The sequence below is a fragment of the Lipotes vexillifer genome, unplaced genomic scaffold (genome assembly GCF_000442215.2).
Source record: "Lipotes vexillifer unplaced genomic scaffold, Lipotes_vexillifer_v1.1 scaffold1383, whole genome shotgun sequence".
Lineage (NCBI taxonomy): Eukaryota > Metazoa > Chordata > Mammalia > Artiodactyla > Lipotidae > Lipotes > Lipotes vexillifer.
In genome coordinates this window covers 538,816-554,239 of record NW_006797683.1, presented here as the reverse complement: position 1 = coordinate 554,239, position 15,424 = coordinate 538,816, and the positions used below count along the sequence as shown (strand labels likewise).

Here is a 15,424-nt window from a genome sequence, read left to right as displayed (position 1 = left end):
TCAATTTGGGCTCGTCGAGTGTTTCCTCATGATTAAATTCAGTTTACGCATTTTTGGCACAAATGCATCAGAAGGGACCTCATGGGTATCGGTGCATCCCATTATTGGTGGAATTAACTGATCACATGGTTAAGGTGGGGTCTTCTGGGTTCCTCACTTGAACTAAGTTTTAAAGGAAGAATGGGGTTTGCCAGGTAGATAAGGCAATGAAGGGTGTTCTGGGCAGGAGAGTTGTACTGTGCAAAGACAGGGAGTGAGAAGAAACATGGGCTTTATAAGGAGTTGTAGGGACGAATAATCTCACGTGATCGGAGGATACTGTGCATGTGGTAGGTGAGAGCCAGGCCACTGGGGCCCTAGGCATCGTGCCGGAAGGTTTGGAATTTATGGAAACGCAGCAGAGGACTCTCCTGGGGGTTGAAGTAGGGAGCATCACGATCTGTAGTAAATCAGAGGATGGGACGGAGGCTGGGACTCAGCAGGCAGAACCATCACTGCTTGGTGGCTTCCGGGGTGTACGTGGTGGCTGAGGTGGAGGTTGGAGAAAGTCGCTGAAGGCCATCGAGGTTTCCGCCTTGAACATCTGAGTGGTCGGCATTGCTGATAACCAAGCCCAGAGGGGCCTCGTCTCGACAGGTGGCACCGCTGTCCACCTCATTGTTTAAGCCACAACCCTGGGGTCCTCTTGGACTCCCCCATCCTCTGTATTCCCACACGTAGGGTCTGTGGTTTCCACGTCCAGAAAGCAGATGTTGTAAATCTGTCTACTTTTGTCGAGCCCATGGCCACCACCGGTCTTTTTAAGCATGGTGGCAGTTGCCTAATGAATCTCCCTGTTCCCGAGGCTATTCTGTCCTCCTTTTCCATCAGCCAGAGTTGTTCCTCTTTGCTTAAACCCTTTCGTTGGCTTCCCTTGTCTTTAGGCTGAGCTCAGGCTCTGCTGTGGCCTCCGCGGCTTTCTACACCGCCCCTGCCTCCTTCCCATGCCAGACCCTTGCCCAGCCAAACGGGCTTTGGTTCACTGCTGTGGGCCCGCCCCTTGGAGGCACTTTCTCTTCTCCCTGCCTGCCCCACGGGTTGGGACCGTGACTGTGTGCTGACCCCTGTACCCCAGCACCGACCACAGTAAACACGGCTGAACGCAGGAGCCAGTACATCAGGAGTACAGGGGAGGTGCAGAGTTGTAGAAGTTCAGTTTTAGACGTGTGACTTTGAGACATCTGTGAGACCAGCTTCTCGGTTCACATGTCCCGTAGGCGGTGAGAGGCACACAGTGTGAGCTCAGGAGCAGTCAAGGTTGGCTTCAGTAGATCTGAGCGCCCTTAGGACACGGGGCATAGTTGAAGCTGAAGGATTAGGTGAAGTTATGACAGAAACGTTCTGAACCTGGATCCACAGTAAGAATACATTTTGCATCCTGGCTCGTAGGTACGTCTGACACATCTCAACACACGCGTTTGTATTGTTATCAAACAAATTGCACAGAATAGTATCTGCCTTTCTTCACGTGGCTCACTCTGATTTCTTCTATTTCATTTTTTTTAACGCACGTTGCTTGTCCTAGTAACCGTTTTCGTGACTCACCGTTAGACTGCGACCCACGGTGTTTCCCTGGAGGACACAGAATAAGGGACGTAGGGGTGGGCGAGGGAGCCGTGGGCGCCGGGCAGAAGGAGGACATGTACACAGGGGTCAGGGACTTGGAGCGTGGTCCCCTCTCAGGGGCATTACACAGCAGTGACGGTGGTTTCCGGACAGAATCACTCTTTTGGGAGCCAGGTCTTGTAATCATTCCCAGCACGGCCACCGTGGCTGATGGCACAGTCACTGTGAGGAACCACTGAGGCCACCATTCTGCAAGTAGTGAAGTGTCCCCCGCATCTGTGGGAGGGGGTCCTTCCCCACAAAAGGATGAGACTCTACCCTCCGCTCCCCAAACTGCCTGGTCGTGCCCTTAGGGAAACCAGTTTCCTGTGACATTTTCCAGGTACTGTGGGAGCGTCGTCAAGTCTTTTCTGTGTGTAAAAATGGCAAAGGGATGGTCGAAGGCTGCGTTGAGGGGCCCAAGCACTGGTCTGCAGATTGGGGAGGTTTACCCACGTTCTTGAAACACCCCGGTTTACCCACGTTCTTGAAACACCCCGGTTATGCTTGCACATTCCCCAGTTACTCATCCACAGAGTTAGCCCCACCTCCCTGCCTCGGCAGGGTGGTTGTGAAGATGCGGGGAAAGGGTAACGTGCAAGGCGGAGCCAGAAAGCCCTGAGCTGCTTGCTGTGTGGTGGCGTGACGTTGGCGGGAAAGCTGGGGGAGAGCGGGAGAGAAGATGGGGGAAGCCTTGTCTCCAGAGCTCCCTACAAAGACCACGTCCTGGGTCGTCATCTTTGAATGGTAACTCCAGTTGAACTTGCGGAAGTAAATTTATTTCTCCTTCCTTAGAACGCTGAATCAGCATTGCATAAAGAACTTGCAATATTCAAAATCCTGTGGCGGTCTCTGCCTAGCGCCAGGGGGCGGCCAGGGCCAAGTAACTAAGATCGGAGGGTGGTCATCTCTCTTTTCAGCTGCTGGTCTATAGCATCTTTCACTTAGGAGTCAATCTGCTATTTTTTCAAAGAAATCTTAAACTTCTTAAAAGTTGAGTTCACTTGGCTTTTCCAGTGTGTCTCCGTTAGAAGTGGCAGGGGGGACACTGCTCTAACAGGTTCAAGGACAAATGGGATGAGCTTGACAGATTAGGGATCCTGATTTCTCTCATCGCAAGGACGTGAGCAGAGAATTACTTTGTGGCATCTGCGCTCACTGTGAACTTATAGCCAAGACTCCCCTGGGTCCCACTGTCTGTAGACAGGTCTTTGTGGGTCCTCAAGGGTGAATGCTTTGTGGGACAGGGAGAAAGACCAGGGGATGTGAAGCAGGACCCTTTTGGAAGGATGTGGTTGATCTGATTGGTTTAGCATCTTTATTAAACACGTACTAGATTGCTCAGCCCAGGAAGAGATGGTCAGGCCAGTTTTTGGTAATGGTAGATTCTGTAGGCTTTCTGTGCTGTTTCATAAACAGTATAAAGGACTGCGGAATGTAGAAAGCTAAATAAATCCTAGAGGACTGGAAAAGGCAGCTAAAATAGGCCACGGCTATAAATTTCTCATAAGAGCTGTTGCATTTTGAGCCATGGGGCTTGTGGCGTCCGGCCAGGCAGAGGAGTGGCCGGGAGAGCTGCCGGCTGCAGAGCCACTCATCCAGGTGTATTTGTCCCCATCTAAGGCCTGATCTTCCAGCTCGGAACGCTGCCCCTTCCAGACACCTCATTTGTTAGAGCGAAGTCGTTAAACAAGTGGGCGGACTGAATTCCTTTATCCTCTCGAGGATGAATGAGATGCAGACCTCCAGAATAGACAGTATTTCCCTTACTAAGAAAACTTGGCTTATTTCCCAAACTCTTGCTAATGTGAGGGTCACGGAAGGCACAGGGGACCAGCTTCCCAGAGTTGACTTGTCTTAGGGATTCTGATTTAGGATAATAAAAACAAAAGACTGATTTAAAATGTAATAATTTAGAATCGGAAATGTAATGAGATGAACCAAATGTGTGGGCTGGACCTAGTAGGCAGGTTACACGGGAAGCGGGGTGGTTGGGAGGAGTCTTGATGGGCATCGTGGCATGGGAGGTGGGGGGATGAGTCAGATGTCCAGTGTGTTAGTGACAGACAGCAGACGATCACAATCTCATCCTTTCTGGGTCAGGAGTCCTGGGGCAGCTTCACTGAGTGCCTCTGACTCGGGGTCTCTCCCTAGCTACTCTCAGGGTACTGACCAGGGCTGGGGTCACCTCCAGGCTCAATTTGGGTGGATCTGCTTCCAAGCTGTCTCACTTGGCCGTTGGCAGAGATGGCCATTCCTTGCCACGTGGCCTCTCCACAGAGCTTCTCACAGCCGGAGCCTCTTTGTCAATGAGTGACACCACATGACTTTACCACTTTCTGTGCTTTAGACGAGAGTCACTGGGTCCAGCCTAACTCAAGGGGAGGAGGCTACACAAAAGGACTCGTACAGGGGGTGGGGTCATTGGGGGCCCTTTTAGGGCTGCTGGGCCCCTAGTAGCTTCTGGCTCTGGTGATGGAGCTCCCTCAGGATAGAAGGTGTTTCTGGGGGACTTTGGGCTTCTGTCAGCATGGTGGGCTGGCCTCCCCCAGATGGTGCTGGAACGGGCACTGCCAGCTTGTGGCTTTTGTATTTTCCCTTTTCTGTGGCCTCAGCCAGGGGTTTGTCTATTGGACCCTTGGCTGAGGGCGGTGAAGATCTAGGTAAAAATTATGTGCATGTTCTTGAGCATTTTCTAGAGAGAGGGTGTGTCCATAATGACCCTGAAAAGTTTAAAAACCACTGGTCTACGTTGACCTTGGACTTCCTGTTCAAGCTCGATTCAAACAAGATACCAGAGCCCAATTGATTACAGTCAGTAACTAATTGATCAATTATGCTGACATTGAAGATTATTAAGATTATTCCCTAATCCTAACCCTAACTCTAATAATTTTTTTAAAAAAAGATTCCCAGGTCACCTTGGCAGGCATTTTGGGTGTTATTAGATCAGCTTTTTCCCCATTTATACAAAAAGTTATCATAGGTGGGAGGAAATAACCCCCAAAAATGCCTTTTAGGAAAAAAAATGGTACAAAGCCCACGTTCTTGTGAAAAACAAAATCCTAACTGAATGTGGCTCTCGGGAACCCAGGTTTATGGCAAAAATCAAGCTGGCACCTCAGAAGGTGACATGTTGACAGAAGGGAAGACCCAGGACGTGGAAATGCAGCCCAGACCCTGGCGTCTGTGCATGTGACAACATCGCTGGGTCTTCGCATGCCAACCCTCGGGCCACTGAAATTCCCTGTGATACTGAATCATTCCGGGGTGGGGTCAGAGTTCACATATATTTGCCATTTCTACCTGCTTAGGCCTGAAAGTCATTTTAGAAACATTTCCATCCAAAGTGGCCAAATAATAGTACACACAAAGCATGTATATGTAAAAAGGTTGACACTTATTGGGAATTTATTTACATGGAACACATCATCCCCAGAGATCCCCAGGTTCACGAGACATTAACCACAGATGGTTTTCTCTTTTATGCACATGACTGTCCGGTGACTGACCTCTATGATATGACTGTCTCCTTTTTGGATGAGAAGAAAACTTCTCTAGGCCGTCCGTTAAAACAGAAGCTAAGACCTCCCTGATATTCATTAGAACGGGTTTTCCTTCAGATCGTACTGTAACTAGGTGTTTTCTTTTTAAGCCTCCCCTGCTGTTTTTTCCCCTTCAAACGTGTTTTTTAAAGGGTGTGATCAGTTTCTTCAGGAGGAAGTTATCGTAGAATATTTGGGGTTAAGAAGCTGAAGAGCGGACGTCTTACCTGTGCCCTCTCCCCCAACAGGCACTGCTGGAGTCCCTGGGGGAGAAGGGCCCTGTGTCCGTGGCCTGTGGAGGGGAGAGCCCGCTGGACGGCATCTGCCTCAGTGAATCAGACAAGACCGCCGTGCTCACCCTGATAAGAGAAGAGGTAAAGGCTTCCTCGCTGCGTCCACTTCTGGCTCCGTTTCTTTGTAAAGCCCGTGTGCCAGTGGGTAGCTTCCATCTCTGCTGGCTTGAGTTCTTTCTCCCCGGCTGGAAGTCCCTGTTTCCCCCACTTGTAGCTCGTATAAAGGGCTCCCTGTAAAACGCCTTGCTGGAGCTGGATTCCTGGCCTCCTGGTATGCAGAGGGCAAAGCTGACGCTTGGAAATATCCTTGAGAACTTTTGTACACTTCTTTATCTTTTAGCCCTGAAGTTTTTACATATCGCATTTTTCCAACTTTACCCACATATGTAACTAAATCAGCACCTTCATTTCACAGAGGATATATGCTCCTGCCTAAAAGTTTCTTAAATTCTAGACTTGCAGGAATGTAACATTGTTTCCTACCTTCATCCATTCTTTTTTTTCTTGTTTTTTTCCCTTTCAGAGTTATTTTATTCAGAAACAAGCAATTATAAATATATGTATCTTTTCTTCCCTCTTTTAGACAAATGGTAGAATACTACACATACCATTCTGTACCTTGCTTTTCTCACTTAAAAATACATCATGGTGATCATTCCATATTAGTATTTAATGCATGCTTGCTTCTTTTTCTTTTTATAAATTTATTTATTTATTATTATTTTTTTAAATTTATTTTATTGGTTTATTTTTTTGGCTGCATTGGGTCTTCGTTGCTGCGCGCGGGCTTTCTCTAGTTGCAGTGAACGGGGGCTACTCTTCATTGAGGTGCGCGGGCTTCTCATTGCGGTGGCTTCTCTTATTGCAGAGTACGGGCTCTAGGCACATGGGCTTCAGTAGTTGCAGCGCACAGGCTTCAGTAGTTGCAGCATGTAGGCTCAGTAGTTGTGGCGCACAGGCTTAGTTGCTCCGCAGGATGTGGGATCTTCCGGACCAGGGTTCGAACCCGTGTTCCCTGCATTGGCAGGTGGATTCTTAGCCACTGCGCCACCAGGGAAGCCCGCATGCCTACTTCTTTTTCACATCTGTATAGTGTCCCACAGCCAAATTGGGTCATTAGGGACTTAAGTTCTTGCCATTTCATCCTCAGTGTACTGGCCTGTCCCCTTCAATGTCATAGGTCAGCTCCCCTCGTGGTCCTAAGATGGCTGCTGCAGCTCCATGCTTCACACTGCAGACATCAATGCCTAGCATTAGAAAATGTCTAATTCTCGCCATTCACCTCTCTTTAGGAGCAAAGTCCTCTTTTTTAGGACTTTCCCAAAAATCCCCAGCAGACTTCCTCTCACATCTTAATGCCTATAATCCCTTCATCCATTCTTTAATTAAAGAACTCAACTCTCGAATCCCTGTATCGTGTTTATTGAACATCTTCTGTTCAAAATAGATCTCTGCTAGGCCTTTCCTGGGTGATCTGGAAAATATGAAAGATACTGTTAGGTACCATTAGTCAGTTACCTCCCTTCTCTGTTGTGTTTCTCTGCTGTAGTTTATGTGTTTGTTTTGTGTGTTTCTTGATGATTCCACCTTTTTTTTAAGAAGGTAATTCCCTCGGTGTAGCGACTTAATTTTTATAATATAATGAGAGTGGTTAAGTACCTCTGACCTAGGTCTTTCGAACTGTTAAAACATAGCAATAAGTTGGTAATGAGGGGTGTCAGCTAGTCCTGTTGTCAAAACTTAGGCGCTGTGGTAAGGAGGCCCCTACAAAATCCTGTAAATGAGAAAAATGGCTTCTTCTTTCTCCTGAGAGTTAAAACTCTAAGAGGACCACCAGCTGCATCGAAGATGTGCCTGATCCCCTGAAGCAGACAGGTTGGCTTCTAGTTCTTGAGACCCTGATTGATGGCACCAAAATAAAGATTGTACCAACTAGAAAGAAGCACAGAGAAGTATAATCACAGGAGAACGATAGGTGCCCATCTGAGCTCTGTGCAGGGCAAATGGCATTTGAGGCCGTGAATTTAGAGTGTTTCTTTCCAGTTAGCACGAGCCTTCCAAACGCAGCAATATGGGTTCTGGTCTGGTGAGTAAGATCTTGCCAACGGTGAGGTGGATGCCCCTGCCTGGAGGAACTTCGGGGCCCTATTCTGACTCAATCCGAAATCTCTGCAGAATGAGACTGTCTGGTCAGGCCAACTTCCACCGCTCTGATTTTGTGGCATTTTCATTTCTCAGCCTAATTAAATTGGTGCTCTGGCGTCTCCCTTGGTTAAGATGAGTCTCTGCCAGACAAATGTCTCAGCTGTTGGCGTCCTGACCCAGCAGGGTTCTGGACTGATAGCCAGACCCAGGACCGAGCTGGAGTTTACAGAGATGGTAATAACCACTTGCAGCTTTCCTGGGAGAGGTTCTGGTCACCTTCATCCTGGTGACCACGTTCCAGCATCCTCTGCAGCCGAGAGCATTTCCCCAGTGTTTGTGAGCATTATACACAGATGTTGAGGTTTTTTTTATTCCTAATGTAGGTTGACTGCCTTCAGATGGACCTGGTTATGTGTTGTTTTCAGGCTGTAGTCTTAAATTCAAGAGATTGAGTAGGTAAAACCAAGCTTTATCTCCGTTATAATCTAGATAATCACTAAAGAGATGGAAGCAAATGAATGGAAGAAAAAATACGAAGAAACCCGACAAGAAGTCTTGGAGATGAGGTTAGACTGGAGGTTTGGGGGAGGGGTGGGTACCTTTATGCATTTTTAGATTTAATACAAAGGAAGTGATGACAGTATTTGCTTACACAGAACCAGCTGTTGAGAACTCGAGGGCTTTGCTCTTTGCACTTTAATTTGTGACTGATGGTGTCATTTCCTGAGGATTGCAGACCAGTTATTGTATTCAAATGCTGTAGCTCATTTTGGGTTGTTCAGAACATTGCAAATAAACAGAACGCACATAATTCTTGTCTTTTGAAAAGACCAATTTGTGCAAAAATATCCATTTGATATTTGATATAATAACAGAAATACAGAGATTTATTGAGATACTCAATTATGGAAACACTATAATTTCTAAAACGAATTATACGTGGTAGCTTCAGATTTCACAACCACGAAATAGATTATAAAAAGCATGTTAACAGGAAACAAAACTGACTTTACACTGAAATCTTTTTATTTTTGCTGCTCACTCCCTAGAGTTAGGAGCTGTGAAATAACCAAAGATGGCATCAAAGAGTGGGGGGCATAAATAATTTATAAACTGTGCAGTCGGCACTTGAGTGATTAAGAAACACTTTAAATATGTCCACTCTAATTTGTGGCTCTTGTGTTATTTGGTTTTTTGAGCATTTACTGGGTGTAAGTCCCTGTGCTGGCATGGTGGGGAGGATGGCACGGCCCCTGACCTTGAGGAGCTTACAGCAGCCATCGTAAGAACTTGGATGCAGGGTCAGCGTGATGGGCGACACCCGTGAGGGGCGGGGGAGTGGTCACTTCTCACCATGGGGGATGAGGTCACAGGGAGGGGCACCCGTCACGGAGCAGGATCAGAAAAGCACTGCACTTCCCTAAAAGAAAGGTTAACACGACAGGGCAATCTTTAAACGTCTTTGAATAACTAAAATACTTCTGGAATTAGGACAATCAAATAAAACCCGGATCTGAATCAGGGGACCCACTACCTGTAAGAGTGGTTTGGGGCCAGGGTAAGCCTGAACCCGATCGGGTCAGGTCTCTTAGGAAGAGCCCCAAGAATGTCATTAACTTATTTTGTAAAAGATTCACTTCTCTAAGCAAAATTCACGTATTGCCTTGGGGTCATTCACACAAGTGCAAAGAAAAGGTGAAGGCAGTTGTTTCTATAAATAGAACAAAAATCTTGTTAAACAAAATCTCAAGAAAAACCTTTCTGAACATTAACAAATCTTAGGTTAAGCGTAAAAAAAGGAGAGCCCCAAAGCAGGTAACTGGCTTATGTAAGTTTGTCAGTACATGTTAATGTGTTTAATTGTTGGGGGCAGCGTTTCTCCAACTTCCATTGTTAATAAAATTCTCTTCTGATAAGAGTTTCTGTTTGTTTCTTTAAGGAAAATTGTGGCTGAGTATGAGAAGACCATTGCCCAAATGATCGGTAAGGAAGTTTTTTTCTAGGGTATGAGCCATGGGATCCAAAGGTGATCTTCAAATCAGAATCTGAACGTCAGTTTGTCCATCCCGGAGATACAAGCGATTCTTATTATTTGCAGTAGTTGATGCAGTTGCCCAAACACTGAATTAGCCGATACTGAATCATTGATCCTCAGGAAAGCTTGCCTTATGGGTGTTTCTGTCTAAAGACACCTGATTTAAGGTATACTGTTGACTCATTAACATTGAGCTCGCGGCCAGTTCATGCCAGTTCATGCCAGGACAGAGCTCATCTCACACGTGTTTTCCCCCTAAGACACCTCCAGCCCTGTGGCTCTTAGGACACGAGACAGCCCCGCAGCCTAGGCTTGGGGCCCATTTCAAAATCCTCAACAGGAAGCACAAAAATGCCAAAAACGTGGCCCTAAGTAGACTGAAAAGGACACTTGTTTGCAGTATGAAACGAGGCAGAGCACTGCCTTGTCCAGCTTCAGCCGAGAACGTGCCCGGCAGGTGACTCCAGTTCTCTGCCATTCCACGCGTGTCCCCGAATGGCCGGGGGCACACCACACATACTGATTTGGGGGCTACATATAGAAATAGCGAGCAGGGAATCTGCAGATAATGTGGATTACTGTCGTTAGGTTCCTTTTAGAGGACGGCAGACACTTGAGTTCCAGCACCAGGGTTGGCGGCCTCACCTCGTCCTTCATACCCCCGGGGGACATCTCTGCTCTGTGCAGCGGCCTCACTCCGCTGCAGGTGGTGCTTTCCCTGCGCCAGACCCATCGGCGCCTTTAGAAAAGGACAGCGCTTCACCCTCCTGCATTGCATTTAGAATCTCTTGTAGCCTCTGTTGTAAGGACCGACTCCCTAAGTCAGTCAGGTCTTTCTGCGTTAACTTAGGCGGCGAGATGATATTTTCTGCCGTCCGCATCACCTGATGCCTGGGTAGATGCACGGCTCACGCCCTCAGCTCCTCTGGGTCTCCGCTCCCATCTCTCGCAGAGACTGCTCACCCCTCTTTCCCCGCTGTGTTTCCCCTGCCCCGACCTGTCACCATGTCTCCCCCGCCAGAAGGTCAGTCCTTGAGGGTGGAACCTTTGTTACCTTGCCTGCTGGGTTCCCCGACACAGCGTACTGCCTGGTGGCTCGGGAGGGCGGCTGTGTGCTGTGTGTTGAGAGAACGTGCGTTGCTTCTGATCATGACTCACAGAAGATGAGCAGAGGACGAGTATGACCTCTCAGAAGAGCTTCCAGCAGCTGACCATGGAGAAGGAGCAGGCCCTGGCCGACCTAAACTCGGTGGAAAGGTCCCTCTCCGACCTGTTCAGGAGATACGAGAACCTGAAAGGCGTCCTGGAAGGGTTCAAGAAGGTAGCCCGTCCTTTGCCTTCTGCCTCCCTGGTGGTGTGTCTTCTTGGTAATGGGTCTTCAAATGCACGTGCCAGAGGTGCAGGTGGCCTAGAAACAGGGAATCGGAGCCCCTGGGTGGCGTGTCTTGGTCATTCCTCTCCTGGGTCAGGTCAGGAAGCCTTGGACACGACCAGAGTATGGCACGGAGAGTAAGAACCGTGGGACCCTCAGACTTAGGAGAATTCTAGAAATGTTCTTTTTGATTATTCACCAATTTAATGTTAGTAAAAGTAAAAGGGAGTCAAGCCATAGCACTGAAAAATACAGGCTGCATATTCTGGAAGAAAGTAAGTGTAAAGTTTCAAATTTAGTGTAAGTGGGCATATTGATTTGATTTGGTTGTACACCGTCACTAAGACACATTTATAGCAGTGAACACTCTTTTTTTTTTTTTTTTCATATTAACCATAAAAATGACTGTCCGGTTTGTCTAAAATGGGGATCAGATTGCCCTTCAGTTTTGAATATCTGCCCTTCCTAAAGCAGGTGTGTCAGTGTAACTTACTGTATGATTTGAAAGTTAATACATGAAGTTATCTACAGTTTCTTCAGTGAGAATTATTTGTGCCTGTTTCAAACTACCATGGAGTCTTATTTGGAGGCATCTGAATGTATTAGGTTTTTTCATTTTTTTTTTAAATGAAAACCCTGATATGTGGTATGTTACTAGTAGAAGGAAAACAAAATGACTTGTTTCTTTCATTTTAAATTGTCACTTGGGAACAGAATGAAGAAGCCTTGAAAAAGTGTGCTCAGGATTACTTAGCCAGAGTCAAACAAGAAGAGCAGCGGTACCAGGCCCTGAAGATCCACGCGGAGGAAAAACTGGACAAGTGAGAGCTTGTGCATGAGAATTTCACTTTTCGTGATGTGGTGGGAAGATTGACAGATGAGAAAAAAGAAAAATTGCTACTTTGCAATTCCAGGTTGCACTTGTGTGTACCTGGGTGTCTTATTTAGTTTTTTGAATGGGTGGACTCTTCACAAGGTTCAGACATTAAAAAGAATAAAAAGATACAGTGTCTCCCTCCCACTCTCTCCCCCTCCCAATGGGTTCCCACCTCTTTCCTCACCCCAGGAAATCGTTCTTTTATCCTTCCAGACGTCCTTTTTCCCCTTCTTTTCCCCCCACCCCAGCTGTATTAAGCTATAATTGACATAAGACATTGTGTAAGTTTAAGGTGTACAACACTGATTTGATACATTTACATACGTATCACCATAGAGTTAGCTAATGCGCCATCATGTCACATAATTACCATTTTTTAAATGTGAGAATCTCCTTTTTTAATGGAGATTTTTAATTAATGAAGTCGCTTATAGGTCTGTGTTTCATAGATGCCAGTGGTTAGTATCCTGACTCATTGGCTGTGTTAATCCACAGAGATCCTACCTGTTATTGTACTGGGTTAAAAAAAATCTAAGATTGTTTTAGAAACTGTCGTGTGATTCTGTTTTCTGGTGGCATGTGAATGTTGAAGGGTCCCGTGTGCCTTTAAGGTTGATTGTGCCATTGGTTTGCATCATGGAAATCTCCTTAGCAGTTGTGTGTAAATTGAATTTTTATAAATTAAAATTGAATTATATAGCTCACCAATTCCTCTTTTTCCTCTATGGTGGAGTCAGTTCTCCTAGTTCTGTGTCACAGGTGTCAGCGGTTAGCATCCCGATCGTGAGCCACGACTGATGACAGACCATGTGCTTTTTGTCCCTTCGTTCCATAAACAGAGCCAATGAGGAGATTGCTCAGGTTCGAACAAAAGCAAAGGCTGAGAGCGCCGCTCTCCACGCGGGGCTCCGGAAAGAGCAGATGAAGGTGGAGTCCCTGGAAAGGGCCCTTCAGCAGAAGGTAAGAGGGGACCCACCGAGACCTTTGTTTTTCCTCCTCGGCTGCAGCTCCCATATCATCTGGATGAAAGGGGCTTATCTCTGCGCAGACGCTTCACTCCAGCTCCTTTGGGAAGTGACTCAGGTGGCAACAGATACTCCCAGGTGTATTAGTGGGACCTGGCCACAGGCAGGGTACAGAGAGGAGGTTGCATTAACTGAAGCTCAGAGGACCAAACGCTTAGGCTCCGAAGCTACCGTTTTTCTCTTTCTGTTTTGTTTTTTTCTGTAAAATAATATGTGAAGCCATCTTCCCCCTTCATCGCAATTTTCCCCTCCAGGGGGACATTTGGCAACGTCTGGGGGTATATTTGGTTGTCACGACTGGGAGATGTTACAGGCATCTAGTGGGTAGAGGCCAGAGATGCTGCTAAACACACTATGGTGCACAGGATGCACCCCACACCAAGACTGGCCCTGCCCAGATGTGGTTGAGAAACTCTGCTACAGAAGTAAAAACCTGTGGTGACAACGATCCCCATTCTCTTGCTAATTAGTGACTCTTAGACTTCATTTTCTGTGCCTCTAGTGTTTTTCTTACTGTGTCTCCAATCATGTTGTCAGGCCTGTGGCATCCATTCAGCCAGGGCAGGGGTTTTTATCATGGCGCCTGATAACCCCTAAGACAGTGGCCCCTAGGATACTTAGACTCTGGAATCTCAGGTCCCTGGGGATGCTCATGGATCAAGTGAGGCCCAGATACTTTTTTTTTTTTTTTACAAATACCCCCAAGTAATTCCTATGATAGCAAGGAAGTTTGACAAACTTCAAGGACAGACTTCAGAGGGCCAGTAATTACCCTTACCCCCTACTCAAAATAAGCATAACTTTGTGAACACAGGACCATTTCTCAGGGGAGAAGGTATAGAGCTTTCCTTTCTTTAAAGGGTTTCTGATGTAGAAAAGTTAAGAACCACTGAGTTGGGGTGCCTAGGGAGGAGTATAGCCAGTCTGGGGACTATTTCACTGTGATCCGTTATCTCGGGACACAGACTGCATCATCACATCATTTATCTTTCAGAACCAAGAAATTGAAGAACTGACGAAAATCTGTGACGAGCTGATTGCAAAGCTGGGAAAGACGGACTGAGTTTCCCCTATTAGCTCAGCAGATCTGCATTTGGCTGCTTCTCTCGTGACCACGATTATCTTGCCTTATCCAGGAATAATTGCCCCTTTGCAGAGAAAAAAAAAAACCCACGGAACTTTACAAAAGCACATACCTACCGCTGCCTGTCCCGCTTTGCTGCCGACGCACCCACCCGGGAAGCGCCACTGGAGGATTTACTGCGCAGCCGCTGAAGGAGTGGCCTGACCGACCTGTCGGGCTCAGTGAGACGGGCTGCCCAGTCTGGGCGGGATTCTTTATCTTTGGTTTGTTTTAAAGTCATCTTTACTTACCCCAGGTGTGTTCAGTGTATGATTTTATGGTTACTATTTGGGACCATATCCTGTCCACCACCTGTCTGGTTTTTTTTTTAATTTATTTCATCTTTTACATTTAATTTTCAATATTAGTGGTTTTATTTGAGGAGAGAATTTGGCCTATTGTTACTTCCAGTTGAGTACCCACTTATACACACGCGCTCTCACACGCACGCACGCACGCACGCACGCACGCATATTTATATATGCTGCTGGGTTTTGTTTTGTTTTTTTTCCCTGAAGCATAATCAAATAAGAACTTCTCTACAGAAGGGCATATTTCCATACATGTAAAACCCCATTTTGAAACAGAGTCCTTTCTCAGAATGCCAACTTCAGAATTTGGGGGGTTGGGGAGGTGAAGCCCCCAGACTCCATGTCTGGCGTGACTCATAACCTCAGACTCAGGTGTCACATAAGGGAGACTGTTGGCCGTAGTGTCCTGTTGCCCCGTATTTGGACGCTCCTCAGCCTGGATGCAGGCGGCCCCTCTGGAGTTAGTCCTCAGGCCCAGGGCATCTACCTTGTGGGATCCCTCACAGCTGGGGTTCGGCAAGTCTGTCCTAGAGCCGCCAGTCTCCTCCGCTTACATTTGTTGCTCCAAGATGACGTTTGCTCTCTGTTATCTATTTGGAATATGCAAAGGAAGTCTGCTTCTCAAGGGTTTAGATGATCTTATTTAATTAACCCCATTAGCAATCGTAAGGTGAAGCAAAAGTTGGATTTTTCCAAGTGTGGTGCATCGTTCTTCAGACTTTTTTTCCCCAAAGGCAAAAAAAGAAAAACTTGCAAACTTAAAGATAGTAGAATTTTCAACCAAATGGGCAGGAAAAATCGTGCAAGCCACTCCAAAAATCAGTGCATTTTGAATATTTTTAAACCAAGGTCATTCGAAGACTGGAGGAGGGGAGTGCAGGGAGCAGATCCCACTCACAAAACCAAATTCCTCAGGCCGTTCCTGGGCTCCATTCAGAGTGGCGGGGCCCTTAACCCCCAACTGGAAATTTCCCGTGTGAACCCCTCCCACTTGATAGGCGAAACCAAATCCACACAAGTGTTTTAAAGCACTCTTTTGTCTTAATCTGAACAC

General features: G+C 46.8%; 1 protein-coding gene across 2 annotated transcripts in view; it reads left to right on the top strand.

The window, feature by feature from the left end:
• The window catches only part of TACC1 (transforming acidic coiled-coil containing protein 1), a 54,137-nt gene extending 39,813 nt beyond the window's left edge, over positions 1-14,324 (top strand). For both annotated transcript variants that reach the window (XM_007469774.1, XM_007469773.1), the window contains 7 exons: positions 5,438-5,563; positions 8,117-8,193; positions 9,567-9,610; positions 10,823-10,983; positions 11,749-11,855; positions 12,751-12,871; positions 13,931-14,324. In XM_007469774.1, the coding sequence (XP_007469836.1) occupies positions 5,438-5,563; positions 8,117-8,193; positions 9,567-9,610; positions 10,823-10,983; positions 11,749-11,855; positions 12,751-12,871; positions 13,931-13,999 (705 nt within the window). In that variant the 3' untranslated portion in view covers positions 14,000-14,324. The remainder of the gene's footprint in view (positions 1-5,437; positions 5,564-8,116; positions 8,194-9,566; positions 9,611-10,822; positions 10,984-11,748; positions 11,856-12,750; positions 12,872-13,930) is intronic.
• The last annotated feature ends 1,100 nt before the right edge of the window (positions 14,325-15,424 follow it).